Consider the following 25038-nt stretch of genomic DNA (forward strand, 5'->3'; position numbering starts at 1 on the left):
GTTTAACTTAGCAAATTTAACTAAATAATCATTAAATTTATTCCACTCTTCCTGATACTCCTCCTCCTTCTGGTCGCGGACTCTTCCGGTGAGGTTGGCTAGCTCCGAAAAATCCATCATCTTCATCTGCCATTCTTCTATCTTTGGTAATTCTTGGGTTTTCCACTTTTTAGCTAACAAGTGAGTGTGCTCACTTATGGCTTATGTGTGTGGTACGGAAGCTGTACTACCCAGGACAGGATGGGGTTGCGCAGGGTTGTTAAGGCAGCAGAGAGCATTGTTGGCTGCCCACTCTCCACCTTAGAGCAGATTTATGCCACAAGGTGCCATAGGAAGGCACTGGACATAGTAAAAGATCCATCGCATCCTGGTCACTGTCTCTTCGAGCTCTTGCCGTCGGGACGGAGATACAGGACGATGAAGACAAGAACGAGCCGTCTTAAGAACAGCTTCTTCTCCAGAGCAATCTCGGCCCTGAATGGGAAGCCCGGACTTTGAAAGTCATCTAATCTCCCTTGCTGTATTATACTGTATTGTTTAATTAGTGTTTTTATGGAGCAGTCAAGTAATCTCATTGTCCCCGAAGGGGGCAATGACAATAAAGATATTATTATTATTATTATTATAAAATACGACAAAAGGACATTTCTAATAACCTTCCCTTCTTCCTTCTCCAGCTCACGGTGACCAGATGCGGTTCCTCTTCGTCCTGTCCAGCGTGGCAAAGAACGAGAGGGTCCTCACAGCCGAGCTCCACCTCTTCAAGCTGCGGGCAAGGGCCACAGACGGACCTCTTCCCAGAAGGCAGCACTTCTGCCAGGTAAACGGCCAAAGACTTCCCCCGGAGCTCCGCTCTTTCCATGCCCAGAGGCACTCTTGACTTCTGAAGACCCAGTTGCCGGGAATTGCAAGGGCCAAGAAAAATTGGGCCAATAATGGTCAAGTCTTCCTCATGCACAGCATATCATGGAATCATAGTTGGGAGGGACCACGCAGGTCATCTATTATTATAATTTTTTTATAATAATATTTATTAGAAATTTAATAGTTACAAAAAGAAAAAAACAATAAAGAATTTAACAAACAATACATCAAAGATAAAAAGGAAAACAAAAAAAAAACAATACATCAAAACAACAAGAAAAACAAAAACATTTAAAAAACACATCCAATTTCCATTTCTTTGCCTTTCATTTACTTGTTTCATCGACCTCCTCACACCTCCCTTTTTTGTATTCTAGTTCAATTTAGCTATTTCAGCAAATCCTCTCCATCTTTTTCAATCTTTTTTTTCTTTGTTCTATAATTTATCTTAACACAATCTAACTTTAGATTTTCCACTTTCGCCCATTAACAATCAGTTTTTACTTAGTTCTTTATAACATTTCTGCTAAAACCATATAGCTTCATTCCAGCATTCTTCTAACATTCATTAGTTTTGCAGTATTTCTGTAAATATACTTTAAATTTTTTCCAGTCTTCTTCCACCGACTCTTCTCCCTGGTCTCGGATTCTGCCAGTCATGGGACCACGCAGGTCATCTAGTCTGACCCCGCTAAAATCTTTTGCTCAATGTGGGGCTCATGGCCCTGAGACAGAGCCTCATGCTCTACTGAATGAGCTTGTCTCCCCCCAGAAACCTGGTTTGAGTCTGGAAGCTTCCAAATGGAAGCAGTTGGTCCCTTCCCTTTCCCGCCCCGACCTGGCCACAGTGATCCACGTGACGGTCACCTCCAGGCTTGACTACTGTAATTCGCTCTACGCAGGGCTGCCCTTGAAGCTGTCCCAGAAACTCCAGCGGGTGCAGAATGCTGCAGCGAGGCTCCTCATGGGGTCTCTGCCTTGGGAGCATATTCACCCAGTGCTTTTCAAGCTGCACTGGCTCCCGGTGGAGTACAGGGTCAGATCTAAGGTGCTGCTTTTGACCTTTAAAGCCCTTCACGGCCTAGGACCCTCGTACCTACGGGACCGCCTTTCCTGGTATGCCCCACGGAGGACCTTAAGGTCCACAAATGACAATAGCTTGGAGGTCCCAAGTCGCAAGGTGGTTAGATTGGTCTCAACTAAGGCCAGGGCCTTTTCAGTGCTGGCCCCAACTTGGTGGAACGCTCTGTCACAAGAGACTAGGGCCCTGCAGGACTTGACATCTTTCCGCAGAGCCTGCAAGACAGAGCTGTTCCGCCTGGCCTTTGGTTTGGCCTCAGTCTGACCCTTCTGTTTCCCTCCCCTTATGGTCTTGATCTATGGGCTGCTTTTAAAATGCGGCAGCATTTTAACCTATATTTTAAATCCGTTCCCCTCCCCCTTACATTTTTACTGTGATTTTATTGGTGTTAGCTGCCCTGAGCCCGGCTCTGGTCGGGGATAATAATAATAATAATAATAATAATAATAATAATAATAATAATAAAAAATTTATTATTTGTACCCCGCCCATCTGGCTGGGTTTCCCCAGCCACTCTGGGCGGCTTCCATAGAAACAAAAAATACAGTAAAATATCCCAGATTAAAAACTTCCCTGAACAGGGCTGCCTTAACTTGTCTTCTAAATGTCAGATAGTTATTTATCGCTTTGACATCTGATGGGAGGGCGTTCCACAGGGCGGGCGCCACTACCGAGAAGGCCCTCTGCCTGGTTCCCTGTAACTTGGCTTCTCGCAGTGAGGGAACCGCTAGAAGGCCCTCGGCGCTGCACCTCAGCGTCCGGGCAAAACGATGGGGGTGGAGACGCTCCTTCAGGGGAGGGTGGGATATAAATAAAAATTATTATTATTATTAAACAACTGTTGACATCCGAATCCTCTTTCCAAGCCCTGGGAGCTGCTGCCGCTGCCCCACAGAGCTTTGAAAAAAGCCGCAAAGGATGTTTCTGCAGAGCATGTACAGAGTGTTTTCTCCCCTGCAGCACTTTGGGGTGGGATTTCACGTGAATTGCTTAAACAGGCTCGATTCGAAGGGACATTTACAAACTGGAGCACTTTGTGGCTGGTGTGAGCAAGACCTGGTTCCCTTGTCTTACCTTACTCTCTCTCTCCATCCTTTCAGGTGAGCATTTATCAGGTCCTTGATAAAGACAGCATGGATACCCCTGAAGGAAAGAAGCTACTGTCTGCTAAACTCCTTGCTGTGCAAGGAACGGGCTGGGAGGTATTCGCCATCACGCAAGCGGTGAGTTTGTTTCGATGCCTTTTTTAAGAGTCTGCTCTAAGTTGACCCCGGGAGGCGGGTGGCGCTGTGGGTTAAACCACAGAGCCTAGGACTTGCCGATCAGAAGGTCGGCGGTTCGAATCCCCGCAATGACGGGGTGAGCTCCCTTTGCTCGGTCCCTGCTCCTGCCAACCTAGCAGTTTGAAAGCACGTCAAAGTGCAAGTAGATAAATAGGTACCACTCCGGCGGGAAGGTAAACGGTGTTTCCGTGCGCTGCTCTGGTTCGCCAGAAGCGGCTTAGTTATGCTGGCCACATGACCCGGAAGCTGTACGCCGGCTCCCTCGGCCAGTAATGTGAGATGAGCGTCGCAACCCCAGAGTCGGTCACGACTGGACCTAATGGTCAAGGGTCCCTTTACCTTTACTAAGTTGACCCCAGAGGTTTCCAGCATTGCAGCCGAGCAAATGTTTTCCATGCCGCAACTGGTTCTGCGTTTGGTCTTTGCCTCAGAGCAGGAATCCGGCAAGTTCAGCTGTTTCTGGTCTACGCAAAGCCTACTTGGACCCGTCTGCAGGAACAATAATGCATCGCAAGCAGAGATACTATATATCCGTTTTAAAATTTAAAATGCTCATTTCTACATCCTTAAAATATCAATGACTTTCCCCTCTTCTCTTTCCATGGTTCATTTTACATATCATAAATCCCTGCATATTTTACAAAAAAACTAAACCATTCAGTATTCCATTATTGCATCCATCTAAACTTGTTTACACGGGTAGTGCTGTGGGTTAAACCACAGAGCCTAGGACTTGCCGATCAGAAGGTTGGCGGTTCGAATCCGCGCAATGACGGGGTGAGCTCCCGTTGCTCGGTCCCTGCTCCTGCCAACCTAGCAGTTCGAAAGCACGTCAAAGTGCAAGTAGATAAATAAGGTACCACTCCGGCGGGAAGGTAAACGGCGTTTCCATGCGCTGCTCTGGTTCGCCAGAAGCGGCTTAGTCCTGCTGGCCACATGACCCGGAAGCTGTACGCCGGCTCCCTTGGCCAGTAAAGCGAGATGAGCGCCGCAACCCCAGCGTCGGTCACGATTGGACCTAATGGTCAGGGGTCCCTTTACTGGACCTAATGGTCAGGGGTCCCGCCGCTGCCCCGCTGCCGCCGCACGATTTCTGTTCTAATCCTGAAGCAAAGTTCTTAACCTGAGGTAATATTTCTGGGTTAGCGGAGTCTGCAACCTGAAGTGTATGTAACCTGAAGCGTATGTAACCCAAGGTACCACTGTAACCTTTTTTGACACCTGGGAATTTCAGTCTGAATTATCCCCAACAGAAAGGACTTGGGCTTTTTTGGGAAGGTGCTTTAGATCATTTCCCAATACTCTTTTACCATTTTACAAGTCCACCACATACGAAAGAACGTTCTCTCGACCTCTTTGCATCTCCAGCACTTATCTGATCCAGTCTTCTACATCTTAGCAAGCCTACTCAGGAGTTAAATACCACCTGTAAATCATTTTCAAGTAGTTTCCCTTCAAAGAATAACATGCTGTGAACTTCAAGTCAGTTTCCCAGAGGTTAAAAATCTATCTGTTGCCCAGTGTGTCACTGAGGCTTTAACAAACTCCTCTTTTGCTCCCCACTCTGATAACAAATTGTACATTTTGGACAAAAGTGTCTCTTTGTTTTGTAAAAGTTATTTTTCGAATTGTAAGCTTTGGTCCAGAAAACCCCTTTTTTTCTACCTGATTTAAACATTTCATGTAACTTGTGATATCGTAACCAATCCGTAACATGCCTCCTTGCCCCCTGTAAAGTATAGCACCACAAGCAGATATCCTTGCATTTAGTGCAGGCATAGGCTAACTCGACCCTCCAGATGTTTTGGGACTACAATTCCCATCATCCCTGACCACTGGTCCTGTGGATGATGGGAGTTGTAGTCCCAAAACAGCTGCAGGGCCCAGTTTGCCTGTGCCTGACTTAGTGCTACATTAGGTACAACCCACAATGTGTATTTTTAGAACTGTGAATTGATTTTTGCGGTGCGACCGCATTGGGGGTACTGTGTGCAGTTCTGGTCTCAAAAGAGGAGACTGTAGAGTTGGGAAAGAGTTCGGAAAAGGACAACCGGAATTATCCTCTCCTCTGCCACCGGGCGCGGCTTGGCTCGCTCTCTCGATCCACACGTCTCCGCGTGCAAAACATTAACCGGTCTGACGTGACGTTGCAGGTCCGCTCCTGGATGGATGAGGAAAGCAGTAACCAGGGGCTGTTGGTCACTGTGCGGTCCCTTGGTGGGGCACCCCTGGACGATGGAGCCGTGCAGTTCGCGTCGGGCAGAGATCACCACGAAAGCAAAAGGCCCATGCTGGTTTTGTTCACTGACGACGGGCGTCGGGGGGCCCTGTTGCCCAGCAACCCCTTCCTAGGTGAGTAAAGAAAGATGTGTTTTTGTCTATCGCCGTGGCATGATCAAGGACATTTAATAAAAGGGGACATAAAAGACTGTAACATCTGTAGTGAACTTGGGAATAATGCACTTTCTTTTCCTTCTTTTCCAAAAACTTTTATTCATTTTATAACACAAATAAACAACACAAACAGAAAAACCAACAACACAAACAAATTCTTGTCTTGTCCTTATTTTTTTTCTAAACATTGTTAGGTGGGTTTCCCCCAATCCCCCCCCCATCTGATTTTCATTTTACCTCATCTTTAGCAGTTACATATATCGTAATTTCCACCCATATTTTTTTTATCGCACTTGTTTAACCCTAAAAATCTTCACATTTTATTACTTACAGATAATACTGTTTTAAAATACACCATCTCCTACTTCTAATCCTACAGCCTATATCCACTTGCCAAAGCTATTCTAAGATTTAAATGTTAACCTATTTTTTCAAATCCTTCCCAAATCCACAGCAGAGTCCCTAAGACAGTTGTACAGTGGTACCTCAGGTTAAGTACTTAATTCATTCCAGAGGTCCGTACTTAACCTGAAACTGTTCTTAACCTGAAGCACCACTTTAGCTAATGGGGCCTCCCGCTGCCACTGCACCGCTGGAGCATGATTTCTGTTCTCACCCTGAAGCAAAGTTCTTAACCCAAGGTACTATTTCTGGGTTAGCAGAGTCTGTAACCTGAAGCGTATGTAACCCGAGGTACCACTGTACAGCTCCTTCTGGCAAGTTCTGCGGCCAAACTGGTGCCAAAAGTCTTGTGTCCCAGGGAGGCCATTTCAATGTTTCACCTTCGGATGTGCACTCCATTGTCTCTCAAGACAACACTTTAAATTTTATTTTGCAACGTGGCACTTTTAAATGCGAGAGGGTGGCATCTAAATGTCTTCGGAAAGATAAGCGGACGTTAATCTTCTCAAATGGCCTTTCATGCTACTCACAGCTGTCCATGGAGGCACAGGTCAATTCTGTGTCCAGGGCAGCTGTCTCCCAGCTCCATCTGGTACGCAGGCTGAGACCCTCCCTGCCCATGGACTGTCTTGCCAGAGTGGTGCATGCTCTAGTTATCTCCCGCTTGGACTACTGCAATGTGCTCTACGTGGGGCTACCTTTGAAGGTGACCCAGAAACTGCAATTAATCTAGAATGCGGCAGCTAGACTGGTGACTGGGGGTGGCCACCGAGACCATATAACACCAGTGCTGAAAGACCTACATTGGCTCCCAGTACATTTCCAAGTACAATTCAAAGTGTTGGCACTGACCTTTAAAGCCCTAAACGGCCTCGGTCCAGTATACCCGAAGGAGCGTCTCCACTCCCATCATTCAGCCTGGACACTGAGGTCCAGCGCCAAGGGCCTTCTGGCAGTTCCCTCACTGTGAGAAGTGAGGTTACAGGGAACCAGGCAGAGGGCCTTCTCGGTGGTGGCGCCCGCCCTGGGGAACGCCCTCCCATCAGATGTCAAGGAAATAAACAACTCTCTGACTTTTAGAAGACATCTGAAGGCAGCCCTGTTTGGGGAAGCTTTTAATGTTTGATGTTCTATTGTGCTTTTAATATTCTGTCGGGAGCTGCCTAGAGCGGCTGGGGAAGCCCAGCCAGATGGGCGGGGTATGAATAAGAAATTATTACTATTATTAATACGACTCCGATCTCGTTGTCTCCTGCTTAGAATTGTCCCATCAGAACGCGCCCCTTCCTGGGCACCTGGCAGCCCCCAAATCCAACGGCACGCGGACCCCTCGCTCAGTGGACAACCAGCTGCCTTGCCAGAGGCTCCCGCTCTCCGTGGACTTTGAGGAAATCGGGTGGTCCGGCTGGATCATCTCCCCCCGGGGTTACAACGCCTACCATTGCAAAGGTTCCTGCCCCTTCCCACTGGGGGAGAACATGAGGCCTACGAACCACGCCACCGTCCTCTCCATCATCAACGCCCTGAAGCTGAGTCAGGAAGTCAGCGGCCCCTGTTGCGTGCCTGACAAGTTGTTCTCCATCAACCTGCTATATTTTGACGACGACGAAAACGTGGTGCTCAAGCAGTATGATGACATGGTGGCTGGGAGCTGCGGCTGCCACTGAGCCACACGCCTCCGTCGTGTGGGAATGTTCAGAGAGGCAGGAGAGGATATGGTGTTTATTAATATCCTTCCTAACTTGGGCTAGCAGAGTTTTTGGGTTGTTGTTGTTTAGTCGTGTCCGCCTCTTCGTGACCCCCTGGACCAGAGCACGTCAGGCACTCCTGTCTTCCACTGCCTCCCGCAGTTGGGTCAAACTCATGCTGGTAGCTTCGAGAACACTGTCCCACCATCTCGTCCTCCGTCGTCCCCTTCTCCTTATGCCCGCCATCTTTCCCAACATCAGGGTCTTTTCCAGGGAGTCTTCTCTTCTCCTGAGGTGGCCAAAGTCTTGGAGCCTCAGCTTCAGGACCTGTCCTTCCAGTGAGCACTCAGGGCTGATTTCCTTCAGAATGGAGAGGTTGGATCTTCTTGCAGTCCATGGGACTCTCCAGAGTCTCCTCCAGCACCAAAATTCAAAAGCATTCATTCTTTGGCGATCAGCCTTCTTTATGGTCCAGCTTTCACTTCCATACATCACTACTGGGAAAACCATAGCTTTTACTATATGGACCTTTGTTGGCAAGGTGATGTCTCTGCTTTTTGAGATGCTGTCCAGGTTTGTCATTGCTTTTCTCCCAAGAAGCAGGCGTCTTTTAATTTTGTGACTGCTGTCACCGTCTGCAGTGATCATGGAGCCCAAGAAAGTAAAATCTCTCACTGCCTCCATTTCTTCCCCATCTATTTGCCAGGAGGTGATGGGACCAGTGGCCATGATCTTAGTTTTTTTCGATGCTGAGCTTCAGACCATATTTTGCACTCTAGCACTAGAGTTTTACATTCCCCCTTTAAATGCACAGTGGATAGCCGGTTGCAGGCTTGTTTAAGCCTCTCAATACAGTCATACCTCGGGTTACAGACGCTTCAGGTTGCGTTTTTTTCAGATTACGGACCGTGGAAGCCCAGAAGTACCGGAACGGGTTACTTCCAGGTTTTGGCGGCCGTGCATGTGCAGAAGTGCTAAATCGTGCTTTGTGCGTACGCAGAAGCGCCAAATCGCAACCCGCGCATGCACAGATGTGCAGACGCGGGTTGCGAACATGCATCCTGCATGGATCACGGTCACAACCTGAGCACCCACTGTATTAGGTTCCTGGTAAGCTCCCTTATATCCCTCTTAAAAGAATAAACGCGCCACAATGTTGTGTAAAGTATATGAAAGAAGTTTACTCGCATCATCAGTTCACAGTTGGATCCCTGAAGGCAGACTTAGTTACAAATACGTAAGTGTGGATCTACCGCATATGGGGGTTTAATCCCAGTGACTGCAGACTCGCAGTCACTGCAGTTCACACGAGGAAAGGAAGACTGAAAAGGAAGAATCAAAGACAGGGGGTGCGCCTTGCCATTTTGTTACCTGGGCAGGTAAGGCTATGCCCACCTCTAGTCACATGCAAAGGAAGTATGTCCCAGCCAGGAGGAAACAGGAAGTTCTCGACTGGCTGGACCAAACATTCCCCTGCATGGCCACTCTAGGAAAACAAGGAATGTCGTACTTGACTGCTACTTATGTATCACATCCCTCATGTTGCTCAGCATGGGCCGTGTCTCACCATTGGTGGCCCCCGCATTAGAAACGCCAGCCAGCGCCTGTTCTCCAGGCCTGATTTGGCCCCGTCGCCAACCCCTATTCTACCAGGGTTGTAGGGAAAGCCAGCGTTCTGGAATTGAGTGCTGCGTATTCATAAACCTGCCTTTGAATGGAATTTCATTTTTTTGGGGAGAGGTGAGCGAAAGCGAGGAAGGAGTGGGTGGATATACAGCAAAAAGAATTTAGTTGGAAAACATGGTCTCAGGCCAAAGGATCTTCTCAATACAGAATGTACTATACTGTAAATATCCAAAGTGTTAATATATAAATATATATGTTTGTGCGTCTGTATGTACAGATGATGTTGTTTTCAGCTACGTCAGACTCAAAAGAGTAGACCAGCTGAAGCCAATGGAATTAAGAGAGTCACACCCAGATGGGTCTGGGTCTAGAATCATAGAGCTGGAAGGGGTTCCCGTGGTCATCTAGTCTGACCCCGACACGCAGGAATCTCTGCTAAAGAATCCTTGGCAGATGGCCACCCAACCTCAGCTTGTTGACAACCGATGGAGGAGAGCCCATCGTTTTCTGAGGGCCTACTCTGAGTAGGATTTAGTTGGATACAAATACTGGATGCTCCCTGTACAGAGACACTTGTAAATATTTGTAAAATATTTGTTACGGCTTTCATTATTATTTTGGCGTGTGCTGTGTTTCATGTGGTACTGTTTTCCTATTAAAGACCAAACTAGACCTTTCCTTCTTCTGTAAATAGTATTCTTGTCTTAAGTGGGGGTGGAGACAGGTGAGAAGGTGATTCACCAAGATTTGTGAAACTGCAAAGGTAAATTAAGATCTACCGGTAAATCCAAACTGAGGGGTAAGGTAAAGGTAAAGGGACCCCTGACCATTAGGTCCAGTCGTGAGCTACTGGGGTTGCGGCGCTCATCTCGCTTTACTGGCCAAGGGAGCCGGCGTACAGCTTCTGGGTCATGTGGCCAGCATGACGAAGCCGCTTCTGGCGAACGAGAGCAGCGCACGGAAACACCGTTTACCTTCCCGCCAGAGCAGTACCTATTTATCTACTTGCACTTTGACGTGCTTTCGAACTGCTAGGTTGGCAGGAGCAGGGACCAAGCAACGGGAGCTCACCCCGTCGCAGGGATTCGAACCGCCGACCTTCTGATCGGCAAGTCCTAGGCTCTGTGGTTTAACCCACAGCGCCACCCGCGTCCCTAAACTGAGGGGTTGTGTATTGGCATTTCAACAGCTGGTGTCCCTGATTTCTGGTCTGCGCTGCCCTTTCAGTGAACCCTATTTGCTCACCTAAATAAATTCAAACAGCGCAACAGACGAAAAAATACTAGAAACATAGAATTGTAAAGTTGGGTGGGGTCACCACAGGTCATCTAGTCCAGCCCCCGGAAAGCAGGAACCACAGGTAAAAAAACCATGACCGCCACTTTCTGAAAAGGGTCAGAAAGTTCTCTGGAATCTCCTTTCTCGCAATTTGAACCCATTGGTTTGGGTCTTGCCCTCTGCAGCACCAGAGAACAAGCTTGTCCCATCTTTCACGCGAAAGCCCTTTCGATATTCGAAGATGGCTTTCTGTATCACCTCTTTTGTGATGTTTCATAGAATCATAGAATGATAGAGTTGGAAGAGACCACAAGGGCCATCGAGTCCAACCCCCTGCCAAGCAGGAAACACCATCAGAGCACTCCTGACATATGGTTGTCAAGCCTCTGCTTAAAGACCTCCAAAGAAGGAGACTCCACCACACTCCTTGGCAGCAAATTCCACTGTCAAACAGCTCTTACTGTCAGGAAGTTCTTCCTAATGTTGAGGTGGAATCTTCTTTCTTGTAGTTTGGATCCATTGCTCCGTGTCCGCTTCTCTGGAGCAGCAGAAAACAACCTTCCTCCCTCCTCTATATGACATCCTTTCATATATTTGAACATGGCTATCATATCACCCCTTAACCTCCTCTTCTCCAGGCTAAACATGCCCAGCTCCCTTAGCCGTTCCTCATAAGGCATCGTTTCCAGGCCTTTGACCATTTTGGTTGCCCTCCTCTGGACACGTTCCAGTTTGTCAGTGTCCTTCTTGAACTGTGGTGCCCAGAACTGGACACAGTACTCCAGGGGAGGTCTGACCAGAGCAGAATACAGTGGCACTATTACTTCCCTTGATCTAGATGCTATACTCCTATTGATGCAGCCCAGAATTGCATTGGCTTTTTTAGCTGCCGCGTCACACCGTTGGCTCATGTCAAGTTTGTGGTCAACCAAGACTCCTAGATCCTTTTCACATGTCCCAGTTAGGCTATCAAATTACTGCCACTCAGAGGGGCTTTCAGTGCAAAGAAAGCTGGACAGAAATCAAACCAGAACATTTGTGGGATTTCCTTTTAAAAAAATAAATAAATTACGGGGCTTTAGCAAGAAGTTTCTGTATACGCACCGATTGCCAAGCCAAGGTGGAAACTTTAATGCAAGACATCTGCTTTTCCAGAAATACATTTGAAGAGGTAACAAGGAATGTTTATATTTGATCATGCTGCTTGGCTGTCAAGACAAAATGGTTCCCATGGTCCTGTCTGGAAGTTCAGAGGCTCCCCTCCCCTCTTATTTATCTTCATCACCATCATCATCATCAATCTTTATTACGGTCCAGAGACCCAACAAATCATTACAAAGCAATACACAGTTCATACAGCCTACCTCCAGGTTAAACAAGCATTTTGTTCAGAATATAGGGATTCTGAACAAAGGGAGCTAAGGGCTAAGGGAGCTGGGCATGTTTAGCCTGGAGAAGAGGAGGTTAAGGGGTGATATGATAGCCATGTTCAAATATAGAAAAGGATGTCACATAGAGGAGGGAGAAAGGTTCTTTTCTGCTGCTCCAGAGAAGCGGACACGGAGCAATGGATCCAAACGACAAGAAAGAAGATTCCACCTAAACATTAGGAAGAACTTCCTGACAGTAAGAGCTGTTCGACAGTGGAATTTGCTGCCAAGGAGTGTGGTGGAGTCTCCTTCTTTGGAGGTCTTTAAGCAGAGGCTTGACAACCATATGTCAGGAGTGCTCTGATGGTGTTTCCTGCTTGGCAGGGGGTTGGACTCGATGGCCCTTGTGGTCTCTTCCAACTCTATGATTCTATGATTCTATTCTAAGCTTTTCAAAATCATTTTCTCAGCAGCTAAGCATCAGAAACATTCCGCTCTGCTGTAACAAAGGTAGAGAACAGTCCATTGTTTCTCAGGCCTTTCTCATGCCTTCTGGCCTTGCTAAAGAACCACATGGCAACTTGCTTTCTGTCCGGGAACCATGCCAGAACAAGAGATTGAAACCTATCTGAACACTCTGAAACCCCTTTCCTGGGAAGGGTGCCAAGAGTCCCAATAGTCCCAAGACAGCTTTCTGTTCATGCTCAGAGGAACTCATGGGGCAGGACTCCTGGAAAAGGAGGAGGGAACTGGAAAGGGGTATATATGCTTGTGCACATGATTGTGAACTTTGTGCATGCTTTTTGTGACTTATCACACTTGCTCCTTCTACCAGTTCATGGATGGTAGAAATAAAAGCCTTTTCTCCGAAGCTATTCCTTGAGTGTCTGTTGACTCCCACTTGTGGTTCGAAGACCCGATCCCCACGTAGTGGAATGAAAACATAAGGACACGTGATATAAGGTTAATGGGCAAGAAAAGGCCACAACTTTATTGATTACAGCAAGTGAAAAGGTATTAGCTTAGGCATTGGATTACGTCAGCTGACTCCACCCCCTCGGAGAGGGGTGAGTCTAAAACAAGGGGGGGTTTATTCACCAGTAGGTGGAGCCTGTTGATGCTAATCCAACTATAGGCTCTCCCCTGATGTCACCGAGGGTCGTGCCATGGCCTCCCGCCAAGCAGGCATCGGACAGAATACACGACCGCCGGATTCCTTTAACGGAATACCCAAAATTGAAGGCGCAGGCGATGGCCACACCTAGCCCTTCGACACACCACAACACATTATTCCAATGCCTAACCTACCCACCGGACGCGGGTGGCATTGTGGGTAAAACCTCAGTGCCTAGGACTTGCTGATCGTATGGTCGGCGGTTTGAATCCCCGCGGCGGGGTGAGCTCCCGTCGTTCGGTCCCAGCTCCTGCCCACCTAGCAGTTCGAAAGCACTCTTAAGTGCAAGTAGATAAATAGGGACCGCTTTATAGCGGGAAGGTAAATGGCGTTTCCGTGTGCGGCTCTGGTGCTGGCTCGCCAGCTGCAGCTTTGTCACGCTGGCCACGTGACCCAGAAGTGTCTTCGGACGATGCCGGCTTACGGCCTCTAGAGCGAGATGAGCACGCAACCCTAGAGTCGAACACGACTGGCCTGTACGGGCAGGGGTACCTTTACCTTTACCTTTAACCTACCCACCAATACCACGAAAGTTGTGACGATTGCTACGAGGTAGGCGAAAAAACCAAAATGGCCTAATGCCAAATGGAAAAATTCCTACCAGGCCCCCCGGACAACCAGGGCGACCAACCTAAGGTCCATAGCAAGGCTAAGAGAAAACTGAGACCCTGAGCTCTAAGGGTGTGGAGGGTGGGTGACTCACGACGGGACTACAAAAAGTGAGGCCGGAAGGCTGGTGCCGCAGCAATTTAGGCTGATAAACACGCCCCCTCGCAGGCACCTGGGCGTGGGCGCCAGCCAGGTGAGTGGGAGGCAGGGGGCTAATGCCCCCTGCTTGAGGCGGAGTCCGGCTCCCGACCACAACCACTCCCCTCTCTCGCAGGAGGAGAGTCTTTCCCTTTCCCAGGCGCGATATTTTTCCCACCCGAGGGCAAAGCCTCATAAGGCTACAACTGCAGTATTCCGGATATGTCCGGGAGATTCTGGGCGTAAGTGTTAAATGAAACACTTGTCACACAACAACACAAGCTTAATTTAGAAGAAATCTTTACAGCAGGAGCAGCAACAGAAAACAGTTAAAAAGAAGAGGGGACGGCAAGGAGGAAAAAGGAACAATTTTAAGAGAGACAGAAAAGATCCTGGAATTGAACCCAGAGGGTGTGACTCCCCCCCCCCCCGATTCTTCTCCTTCACCTGGGAATTAAAAGATCCTGGCAGCCTCATTGTGGTCAGGCTCCACGGCTCAGAAACCCTGACCTGTCGAGACATTTAATCATTTAATCCTAGATTAGCATGCTCGCTCCAGCTTGTTCCTTCTTTCGGCTGATGCAGACTTTAGCTTGCCGCTGCGAAAGTTCCAAAATGTTTATGTTATCGAGACCAATCACTTTCCATAGGTTTTCTAGTCTGTTTCTGTGACTCTCTGGGATGCAGGAGAATTCCTTGCTGGTTTGCATTTAGGGGCAATTCTAAGGTTGCACTGTGCATATCTGGAAAAGTGCCATTTCTGGGATAAACAATGTGCCTATTAAGCGACTAGGTGAAATGGGGTCAGAGATGGGTCTCGGGGTTGGACGACCCCTGCAAGAGCACATTGCCAAAGCAGTGAAATGCCACCATTTACATTTTAACTCCAAGGTTTCCCAAACTTGAGTCCCCAGCTTACAATTCCCATCATGGGATGCGGGTGGCGCTGTGGGTTAAACCACAGAGCCTAGGATTTGCCGATCAGAAGGTCGGAGGTTTGAATCCATGTGATGGAGTGAGCTCCCGTTGCTCGCTTTATTGGCCGAGGGAGCCAGTGTACAGCTTCCGGGTCATGTGGCCAGCATGACTAAGCCGCTTCTGGCAAACCAGAGCAGCGCACGGAAACGGCGTTTACCTTCCTGCCGGAGGGGTACCTATTTATCTACTTGCACTTTGACGTGCTTTCGAACTGCTAGGTTGGCAGGAGCAGGGACCGAGCAATGGAAGCTCACCCCGTCGCGGGGATTCGAACCACCGACCTTCTGATCGGCAAGCCCTAGGCTCTGTGGTTTAAACACAGCGCCACCCGTTCCCCTGCATTTTAAGTTGGAGCTTAATAATTATTTCACTATTAATATACTTCTTAATTGTATTTCACTATTAATAAACTTCTTAATAAAGGGTCGAGGGTGGTGCAGTGGTCTAAACCACTGAGCCTAGGGCTTGCTGATCAGAAGGTCGTGGTTTGAATTGCCGCAACAGGGTGTGCTCCTGTTGCTTGGTCCCTGCTCCTGCCCACCTAGAAGTTCGAAAGCACGTCAAAGTGCAAGTAGATAAATAGGTACCGCTCTGGTTTTGCCAGAAGCGGCTTAGTCATGCTGGCCACATGACCCAGAAGCTGTCTGCGGACAAACGCCGGCTCCCTTGGCCAGTAAAGCGAGATGAGCGCTGCAACCCCAGAGTTGTCCGCGACTGGACCTAACAGTCAGGGGTCCCTTTACCTTTATACTTCTTAACTGTATTTCAGTTCAACAATTACTTTGATAAAATACGTATTTTGTTATGTGCAAATGGTTTTAGATACCTATGCGGTCCACAAATTACCATATAGCATATATTCAACACACAAAAAAGTGAGAATTTTTTGTTGACAAAGGACAGCTGGACATATAAAGGGCCCCATCACCTTCAGTAGCTTAGAGCCTCATCAAACCTAAATCTGGCCCTGACCTCAGCCCATTCATTTTTCAATGGACTACAGTGGTGCCTCGCAAGACGAAAAGAATCCGTTCCGCGAGTCTCTTCGTCTTGCGGCTTTTTCCGTCTTGCGAAGCAAGCCCATTAGCGGATTAGCGCTATTAGCAGTTTAGCGGCTATTAGCGGCTATTAAAGGCTTAAGGGATTAGCGGATTACCTGCTAAAAGGCTATTACCAGCTTAGATCAGCTGTTAAGCGGCTTAGATCAGCTGTTAAGCGGCTTAGCGATCAGCTGTTAAGCGGCTTAGCGAACAGCTGTTAAGCGGCTTAGGGGCTTGGGGAAAAGGGGGGGGGGAGGGAAAAAAAACCCCAGGAATCGCAAGACATTTTCGTCTTGCGAAGCAAGCCCATAGCAAATTCGTTTTGCGAAGCACCTCCAAAACGGAAAACCCTTTCGTCTAGTGGGTTTTCCGTCTTGCGAGGCATTCGTCTTGCGGGGCACCACTGTACAGGCCTCTGGGTCCAGCTGCCAGCTGAAAAACCATTCCTCCTTAGTCCCCTTTATCACCCAGCCACTTTGCTGTGGTTCAACAGCCATGGCTGACTTTCTTAGCTGAAAAAGGGGTGCTGGTGATTTTTTGGATGACAACCCATGCACAAAATTTGCTGTGGCTTCTTTTTTTGGGTGGCTGTCTATAAGCTCCCTGTGTCTGTTCTAAGTCCTGTTGGCAGAGACCCCATGCACAGAAAAACGAAAGGTCTTTCATTCTTGATTTCATTTTTTAAAAGTTAAAACCCCCACCCTAGATACCTCTCTTTCCCAGGCCCATTTACATGTTCATCTTAAGTTGTTGTGATGCTCTTTCTCAGCTTTATATCCAAGCTTCTAGTCCCCAAGGACCTAAAAAAGCGAGAGTGGCTTAAACCCAGGAAATGTAACATGCAAAATTAGGACCTGCTCTCTCAGTGTTAGATGGTGGTGGCGCTGCGGGTTAAACCACAGAGCCTAGGACTTTCCGATCAGAAGGTCGGCGGTTCGAATCCCCGCAATGACGGGGTGAGCTTCCATTGCTCGGTCCCTGCTCCTGCCAACCTAGCAGTTCGAAAGCACATCAAAGTGCAAGTAGATAAATAGGTACCACTCTGGCGGGAAGGTAAACGGCGTTTCCGTGTGCTGCGCTGGTTCGCCAGAAGCGGCTTAGTCATGATGGCCACATGACCCCGAAGCTGTACGCTGGCTCCCTCGGCCAGTAAAGCGAGACGAGTGCCGCAACCCCAGAGTCGGCCAAGACTGGACCTAATGGTCAGAGGTCCCGTTACCTTTACTTTACCCTCACTGTTTGTGATGGAATCACGTGTGACGTATGGCTGCCTCCTTATGAGTCTGGAGGAATTATTTTCGGGTTCTGTGAGGGCCATATGCAAGCAAGCAAGCTGCTCATCTGCACTGCACATTTTTATTTTTAAATTTATTATTTGATTTTCTGATAACCTTCCACATCAACAAAGCATAAACAAAAAAAGATGCAAGAAAGAAAAACCTTTCAAAGATGTAACAAACAAAAAATCAGAAAACATTCCTTGACTTCCTGTATAAACTCTTTCCATGGTTCTTTTCAACCCCATTCTTCCTCGTGTTTTCTTAGTTCACCCCGTCTATCGCAACCGCTTTTATCTACTTTATTTATTTCTTACTCTGCTGAAAATGTTACCATCCTGCTAGGTAAATTGTTTGCTTATAATACTTTCCCATATATTCTCTAAATAGCATCCAGTCCTCTTTATATCGTTCATCATTTTGTTTTCTTATTCTAGAGGGCATCCCTGCCAACTCTGCATTTTCTAACTGTTTAATATGCCAGTCTTCCTTCGCTGGCACTTTATCTGTTTTCCATTTTTGCACTAATAATATGCGGCCGGCCGCTGTAGCATATAGAAACAAATTTCTCTCTCTATTGGAAACTTATGTTGTTAATAATCCCAGCAATAATGCAACTGGGTTTTTAGCAAAATATTTTTTTAACGTTTTTAAAAGTTCAGTATAAATCGTTTCCCAATAATTTTGAATTATTTGTGTTATTGGGTTGTTGTTTTTATTCTGATGGTATACATTGTGATCGATTCTGTGAACCGCTCTGAGACCTCCGGGTATAGGGCAGTATATAAACTCAATATGTAAGAAGAGGAAGAAGAGTTTGGATTTGATATCCCGCTTTATCACTACCCAAAGGAGTCTCAAAGCGGCTAACATTCTCCTTTCCCTTCCTCCCCCACAACAAACACTCTGTGAGGTGAGTGGGGCTGAGAGACTTCAGAGAAGTGTGACTGGCCCAAGGTCACCCAGCAGCTGCAGGTGGAGGAGCGGGGAAGCGAACCCGGTTCCCCAGATTACGAGACCACCGCTCTTAACCACTACACCACACTGGCTCTAATAATAATAAATAAATGTGGCCCTTTGCAAACGGATCATACCCTCCTAAAAAGACCACAAAACCCTCTCTCCACCTTCTACTGGCTCCCTCGCCTGGCTTGAGAGGGCGGCCGCGGCGATGGCTGAGGGGTGGGCCGCCCCGACGGCGGAGCGAGGTGGGTGTTGAGAGCCTCTGGGTGGGCATGGTGAGGCTGCGGTTGGGGGGCGAGGTGGTCTGAGCAGTGGACGGGAGAATGGGGCATTTGGGAGTGAGGGTGCCCCGGCTGGCGGGTGACGGGGTGCCCCTGATGGACGGGATGGTACCCGTGGCGGGCATGGGCCTGATGCGAAGCTTGCTGGCTGGGGATGATGTACTCAGCGCAGAGGCACTCGTTGAACTTCCTCCAGGCTCTGGCCCTGAAGTTGAGTTTCCGCGAGAGCTTGAGCGAAAGGGTGGTCTCGTTCTCGTGGGACTTCAGCTTGGCGTAGTAGTCCGAGAACTTATTGTAGAGGATGGAGATGGGCATCCCGTTCAAGATTATGCCAAAGGAGATGCAGCCAAAGGCCACCATGCGCCCCAGAAATGTGTCCGGAACGGTGTCCCCGTAGCCCACCGTAGAGAGGCTGACCTAGAAGAAGAAAGAGTTTGGATTTGATATCCCGCCTTTCACTCCCCTTCAGGAGTCTCAAAGCGGCTAACATTCTCCTTTCCCTTTCTCCCCCACAACAAACACTCTGTGAGGTGAGTGAGGCTGAGAGACTTCAGAGAAGTGTGACTGGCCCAAGGTCACCCAGCAGCTGCATGTGGAGGAGCGGAGACACGAACCCGGTTCACCAGATTACGAGTCCACTGCTCTTAACCACTACACCACACTGGCTCTAGAGAGAGGAGGAAGAGAATGACACAGAACCGAAAAACAGAATTGGGCCTCGTTGGCAAGCAGCGGAGATGCACGCCTGCCTTGCGGCTCATCGAGAGCATGCCCCGGATTCCTGGTACCCTTAGGGACGCGGGTGGCGCTGTGGGTAAAACCACAGAGCCTAGGACTTGCCGATCAGAAGGTCGGCGGTTCGAATCCCCACGACAGGGTGAGCTCCCGTTGCTCGGTCCCAGCTCCTGCCAACCTAGCAGTTCGAAAGCACACTGGTACAAGTAGATCAATAGGTACCGCTCTGGCGGGAAGGTAAATGGCGTTTCCGTGCGCTGCTCTGGTTCGCCAGAAGCGGCTTAGTTATGCTGGACACATGATCCGGAAGCTGTACACTGGCTCCCTCGGCCAGTAAAGTGAGATGAGCGCAGCAACCCCAGCCGGTCACGACTGGACCTAATGGTCAGGGGTCCCTTTACCTTGCGGATCCGTTCCAAGCCTGCAAATCTATGAGACAATGCACCCAAATTAGCTTGGTTTGTGCCCTGCCATCTCGTGCCCTAAGCATCCAGTGAGCTAAGCCTTTTTCTGCCCACACAGACCAGAGCCAGACCACTAGGTAAAGGTAAAGGACCCCTGGGGTTGCAGCGCTCACCTCATTTTCAGGCCGAGGGAGCCGGCGTTTGTCCACAGACAGCTTTCCTGGTCATGTGGCCAGCAGGACTAAGCCGCTTCTGGTGCAATGGGACACCGTCACAGAAACCAGAGCCCACAGAAATGCCGTTTACCTTCCTGCCACAGTAGTACCTATTTATCTACTTGCACTGGTGTGCTTTTGAACTTCTAGGTTGGCAGGAGCAGGTGCAGAGCAATGGGAGCTCACTCTGTTTAGCGGACTTGAACTGCTGATCTTCTGATTGGCAAGCCCAACAGGCTCAGTGGTTTAGACCACAGCGCCACTTGCATCCCTAGACCCGTTTTGCTCAGCATCCCTTAAGCACCAAGCAGATCGCTGTGGTCTGCAGGAGGCAGGGGCGTAGCGTGTGTTGCCTGTGCCCAGGGCAAGGCTGGGTGGGCTAATGGTCTGATTCCACACGATTAAATCAGGAGCAGGGGGAGGTTGAGACGGGTGGGCAAGGGCTACTCATCCATCACCTGATTGACCCATGTCAAAGGTGACCCACAGGCTTAGGGTGTCAGGGACTGGTAGGATGCAGAGGAATGCTGGGAGGAGTCAGCTGGGATCCCACAAGGGAAGAAGTTTGAGAGCCTGGGGATTGGGGGTGGGACAGCAATGAGTGGTCAGAGAAGACTGTGAGGAGGTTTGGAAGCTGAAGGGGCAACAGGGCTTAGTGAGCTGGAAGAGTCTGCGACAGAGATAAGGCAGAAGCTGAAGCAGAGGAGGAGGGAGGCCAAGAAGCAGAGATGAGTCAACCTGGTGAAGAGACACAGGTCTCTCTCCCTCCTGCTGCGACAAGCTCCCCTCCTCCTTTGTGTCCCAGAACCAGCAGAGGCATGAAGTGAGAGGAGCAAAGACAGGCACGCAGGCACAGTCTCTGATTGATTGGGGGGAAAACCCTGGAGAGGAGGAGACTGATGGCTGGGGGGGCGGGAGGCGGGGACCTTTAGCCTCTCCTTTAAATCAGAAGCAGTGAAGGCAGTGAAGGTCCTGTGTGAGTGCCTGTAGGTGGTTGGAGGATGGATGGCGGCTAACAGACTGAGGTTGAATCCTGACAAGACAGAAGTACTATTTTGGGGGGACAGGCAGATGTGGGGGACTCCCTGGTCCTGAATGGGATAACTGTGCCCCTGAAGGACCAGGTGCGCAGCCTGGGAGTCATTTTGGACTCACAGCTGTCCATGGAGGCGCAGGTTAATTCTCTGTCCAGGGCTGCTGTCTACCAGCTCCATCTGGTACGCAGGCTAAGACCCTACCTGCCTGCGGACTGTCTTGCCAGAGTGGTGCATGCTCTAGTTATCTCCCGCTTGGACTACTGCAATGCGCTCTACGTGGGGCTACCTTTGAAGCAGCACCCAGCAGGGTTAAACCCCGTGATCATCAGCTGACGCCACCCAGTGATTGGCAGCGGGGCGTAGTTTGGGGGAAACGGAATGGAGGTTGCCCCACCTGTGGAGCAGGTAACCAGAGGCACTCTACTCACCGCTGCCCACCACCAGGCGCTGGGAATGCTGGTGAAGTTGGTGCCGGGGACGTCGTGCTCCACAGAGTGCATCAGTGCCGAGAAGGTGAAGACGCCCATGGCGATGAAGAGGAGGAGGCAGCAGACCTGCTGGTAGCACTGGCGGATGGTGAAGCCGAAAGCCCGCAGGCCGGTGGAGTGGCGCGCCAGCTTGAGGATGCGGAAGATGCGCATGAGCTTGATGAGCTTGAGGACCTTCCCCAGCTTCCCGACGCTGCGCATCTTGTGCAACTCCTCGTGGTACTCCGTGTCTCCCTCGCCCAGGTTCTCGAAGAGGAGCTGGATGTAGAAGGGGAGGATGGAGACCAGGTCGATGGCGCTGAAGGCCGCCCGCAGGAACTGCTGGCAAGAGGAGGCGGAGATGAGCCTCATCAGGTACTCCAGGGTGAAGAAGATGGCGCAGACGGTCTCCACGCGCTCCATGCATTTCTTGCTGGTCTTGTGCTGCATCTCCTCCACCGTGCTGAGCGTCATGCCCACGATGGACACCAGCACGCAGACGCTGGACATGATGGCGATGATCTTGGCCGGGATAGAGGAGAACGGGTTCTCCACCAGGTTCCAGATGGCCTTCCGGAACGTGCCCAGGAACATGCCCTCGAAGTTCACCTCGCTCTCCAGCGGCTCCAGCTCTGCTTCCAGCTCCCGTTGGACCTTCAGGTATTCAGCCATCTCGTCCTGCTTCTCCTCAAAGAGGATACGGCAGCACCTCTGGGCGTACTTCATGTGGACGCCCCAGTACTCGATCTCCTCCACAAAGTTGGCCGGGCAGAGCTCCTGCATGATCCACATGACGCCGCTGCGGTAGAAGTGGAAGACGTAGTGGAAGATGAGGGGGTCCCGGTCGAAGAAGTATTCGTTCCTCGGGACCGAGTAGTCGTCGCAGAGCTGCAGCTTCTTCATGGGGTCGGTGGCGACGGCCAGCTGGCCGATCCTGGTGACCGGGTACCTTGCGGCCACTTTGCACGCGATCTGGAAGCATTTCCCGCCCACGTTGAGGTTCAGAAAGTAGCGGTTCCTGCGGGGAGGGATGTTCTGGCGTTCCTGGGCCCTGTCGGCCACGTTGTGCATCGACCCCCATTGCTTGACCAGCCTCTCCTGAGCGAAGGGGATGTGGACTTCTTCCTCTTCGGGTGTCAGGCAGCATTTCTTGTAGTCGCCGATTTTCAAGTTGGCTGAAAGGCTGGACCGCCTGTTTATGGGCTTCCTCATCGCTGTTGAGTGGTGCTTACAGGCTGCGGACTCCTAGCTGCTAGGAGAAGCCCAGTTCCGGGGCTCCCTGCTCCTGCTCCCATTCAACGAGCGCTTGGTGGGGGGGACACGTCAAACGCCTCCTAACAGCTACTGTGTGTGCACACAGTCTGGCTTAACCCCCTGAGCGTTTTCCTCCCCCCCCCCCCGGGCTGCTTCTACGACGGAGACTCTGGGTGTATCTGAAAGCAGCTATGCCCAAGCTTCTTAAAACGTTAATAAGCTTATGGGGTTAACCTTTCAAGTTAAGGAGCTATTTTTGGAAGCCGGGTCTTCCTTTGATTTATCGGACGCTCCCATCTCCCGCGATGGGCACTCTATCCTTTAAGTGCTTTTGATCCTTGAAAAAACTTCCAGTACATAAAACCTGCCCCCCAACTTGTTGGACTTTAAAGCCAGGTGTGGAGAACCTCTTGCTCTCTGCAAACTTTTTCTGCAGGGGGGCCGGTCCACTGTCCTTCAGACCTTGTGCGGGGCCGGACTACCGTATTTTTCACTCTATAAGACGCACCAGACTATAAGACGCACCTAGTTTTTGGAGGAGGAAAACAAGAAAAAAATATTCTGAATCTCAGAAGCCAGAACAGCAAGAGGGATCGCTGCGCAGTGAAAGCAGCAATCCCTCTTGCTTGTTCTGGCTCCTGGGATAGCTGTGCAGCCTGCATTCGCTCCATAAGACGCACACACATTTCCCCTTACTTTTTAGGAGGGAAAAAGTGAGTCTTATAGAGCAAAAAATACGGTATATTTTGAAAAAAATATATGAGCGGATTCCAATGCCCCACTAATAACCCAGAGGTGCATTTTAAATAAAAGGACACATTCTGTTCATGTAAAAACACCAGGCAGGCCCCACAAATAACCCAGAGATGCATTTGAAATCAAAGGACACATTCCACTCATGTAAAAACACGCTGATTCCTGGACTGTCCACAGGCCGGATTGAGAAGGCGATTGGGCTGGATCCAGCCCCCGGGCCTTAGGTTGCCTACCCATGCTCTAGATCAGCCTTTCTCAACCTGTGGGTCCCCAGATGTTGATGAACTACAACTCCCCTCACCCCTAGCTAGCAAGGCCAGAGCTCAGGAATGATGGGAGTTGTAGTCCAACAACATCTGGGGACCCACAGGTTGAGAACCGCTGCTCTAGATGCAACGTATCCCTGGCCATTCGCTATGCTAGCTGGAGCTCATGGGAGTTGGATTTCAACAGCACAGAGGCTTCGGCTGCCTGCCTGCCTTCCATCAATCAATCAATCAATCAATCAATCCAGGAAGGGGCAGCAGTATGACAGCTGTCAGGTTTCAGGGTTCTGCACAACCAGTCACGATAGTTAATAATAATAATAATAATAATAATAATAATAATAATAATAATAATATTAATAATAAAGTTTATTCCCCTGTGGGCTTGCTTCGCAAGACGGAACGTCTTGCGCCTTTTTTTTTAAGCCGCCAATGCATTCCTATGGGAAACCGTCAATACGCAGCAGTGCTTCGCAAGATGAAAAAACTTGCAGAACGAATTAATTTCGTCTTGCGAGGCACCACTGTATATTCCGCACTCCCCAGCCAAAGCCAGGCTCAGGGCGGCTAACATCAATAAAATAATACAACATTCTAAAATCATTTCTTTCTAAAATTAATTCAAATCAAATTGATGGCAACTATTGGGCTAGAGTTCTGTGAGGGTTACCGAAGGAGGGGGTCAGGCTGTGCCTTGGCCAAAGGCCTGGTGTAACAGCTCTGTCTTGCAGGCCCTGCGGAAAGACGTCAAGTCCCGCAGGGCCCTAGTCTCTTGTGACAGAGCGTTCCACCAGATCGGGGCCACAGCCGAAAAAGCCCTGGGTCTAGCTGAGGCCAGCCTAACCTCCCTGTGGCCCAGGATCTCCAAGATGTTTTTGTTTGAAGACCGTAAGTTATTCTGTGGGACATACCAGGAGAGGCAGTCCCGTTGGTACGAGGGTCCTAGGCTGTGAAGGGCTTTAAAGGTTAAAACCAGCACCTTAAACCTGATCCTGTACTCCACCGGGAGCCAGTGCAGCTGGTATAGCACCAGGTGAATGTGATCTCACAGCGAAGACCCCGTAAGGAGTCTGGCTGCAGCATTCTGCACCCGCTGGAGTTTCTGGGTCAGTCTCAAGGGCAGCCCCACGTAGAGCGAGTTACAATAATCCAGTCTGGAGGTGACCGTCGCGTGGATCACAGTGGCTAGGTCAGGGCGAGAGAGGTAAGGAGCCAACTGCTTAGCTTGGTGGAGATGAAAAAATGCCGCCTTTGTTATAGTTATGTGCGACTTCCAGTACCATAGAGTTGGAAGGGAACCCAAGGGTCATCCAGTCCAACCCCCTGCAATGCAGGAAGCTCCTGCAGCCAATGGGAAGCTGTGCGCGCCTCCTCCGTGCCGGAAGGAGCACCGAAAATGGCTCTTGCGCATGCGTGCGCTCCGGCCCACCGCGGCGTCTGTGGGACAGTGAACGGGCC

The 25038-nt window shown here is 49.6% G+C and overlaps 3 protein-coding genes across 3 annotated transcripts in view; 2 read left to right on the forward strand and 1 right to left on the reverse strand.

The window, feature by feature from the left end:
- Positions 1-7691, forward strand: part of LOC310668255 (bone morphogenetic protein 2-like) — a gene marked incomplete at its 3' end in the record, with an annotated part of 26255 nt that extends 18564 nt beyond the window's left edge. Inside the window, exons 6-9 of the mRNA XM_083421279.1 lie at positions 678-820; positions 3046-3168; positions 5382-5580; positions 7285-7691. Of these exons, the coding sequence (XP_083277405.1) occupies positions 678-820; positions 3046-3168; positions 5382-5580; positions 7285-7691 (872 nt within the window). The remainder of the gene's footprint in view (positions 1-677; positions 821-3045; positions 3169-5381; positions 5581-7284) is intronic.
- The window catches only part of LOC310668257 (bone morphogenetic protein 4-like), a gene marked incomplete at its 5' end in the record, with an annotated part of 11677 nt that extends 3958 nt beyond the window's left edge, over positions 1-7719 (forward strand). The window contains 4 exons of the mRNA XM_083421281.1: positions 678-820; positions 3046-3168; positions 5382-5580; positions 7285-7719. Of these exons, the coding sequence (XP_083277407.1) occupies positions 678-820; positions 3046-3168; positions 5382-5580; positions 7285-7691 (872 nt within the window). The 3' untranslated portion in view covers positions 7692-7719. The remainder of the gene's footprint in view (positions 1-677; positions 821-3045; positions 3169-5381; positions 5581-7284) is intronic.
- LOC310668384 (potassium voltage-gated channel subfamily V member 2-like) lies at positions 3580-22660 on the reverse strand. The gene is made up of 4 exons (XM_083421622.1): positions 21266-22660; positions 17849-18863; positions 15427-15635; positions 3580-4041 (listed from the first exon to the last, which is right to left on the reverse strand). The coding sequence occupies exons 1-2, from the start codon at positions 22514-22516 to the stop codon at positions 18333-18335; spliced, it is 1782 nt and encodes a 593-aa protein (XP_083277748.1). The 5' UTR covers positions 22517-22660; the 3' UTR covers positions 3580-4041; positions 15427-15635; positions 17849-18332.
- Positions 22661-25038: the final 2378 nt, after the last annotated feature.

The sequence above is a fragment of the Podarcis tiliguerta genome (genome assembly GCF_965153285.1).
Source record: "Podarcis tiliguerta genome assembly, chromosome: 18".
NCBI lineage: Eukaryota > Metazoa > Chordata > Lepidosauria > Squamata > Lacertidae > Podarcis > Podarcis tiliguerta.

What these genes read in the sequence shown, in the direction of transcription:
- LOC310668384 (XM_083421622.1), bottom strand. Translation starts at nt 22,516, where the DNA reads ATGAGGAAGCCCATAAACAGGCGGTCCAGCCTTTCAGCCAACTTGAAA. An exon ending in GCGCCTGGTGGTGGGCAGCG is followed by an intron (nt 18,864 to 21,265) that starts GTGAGTAGAGTG and finishes TTCTTCTTCTAG; the next exon opens with GTCAGCCTCTCTACGGTGGG.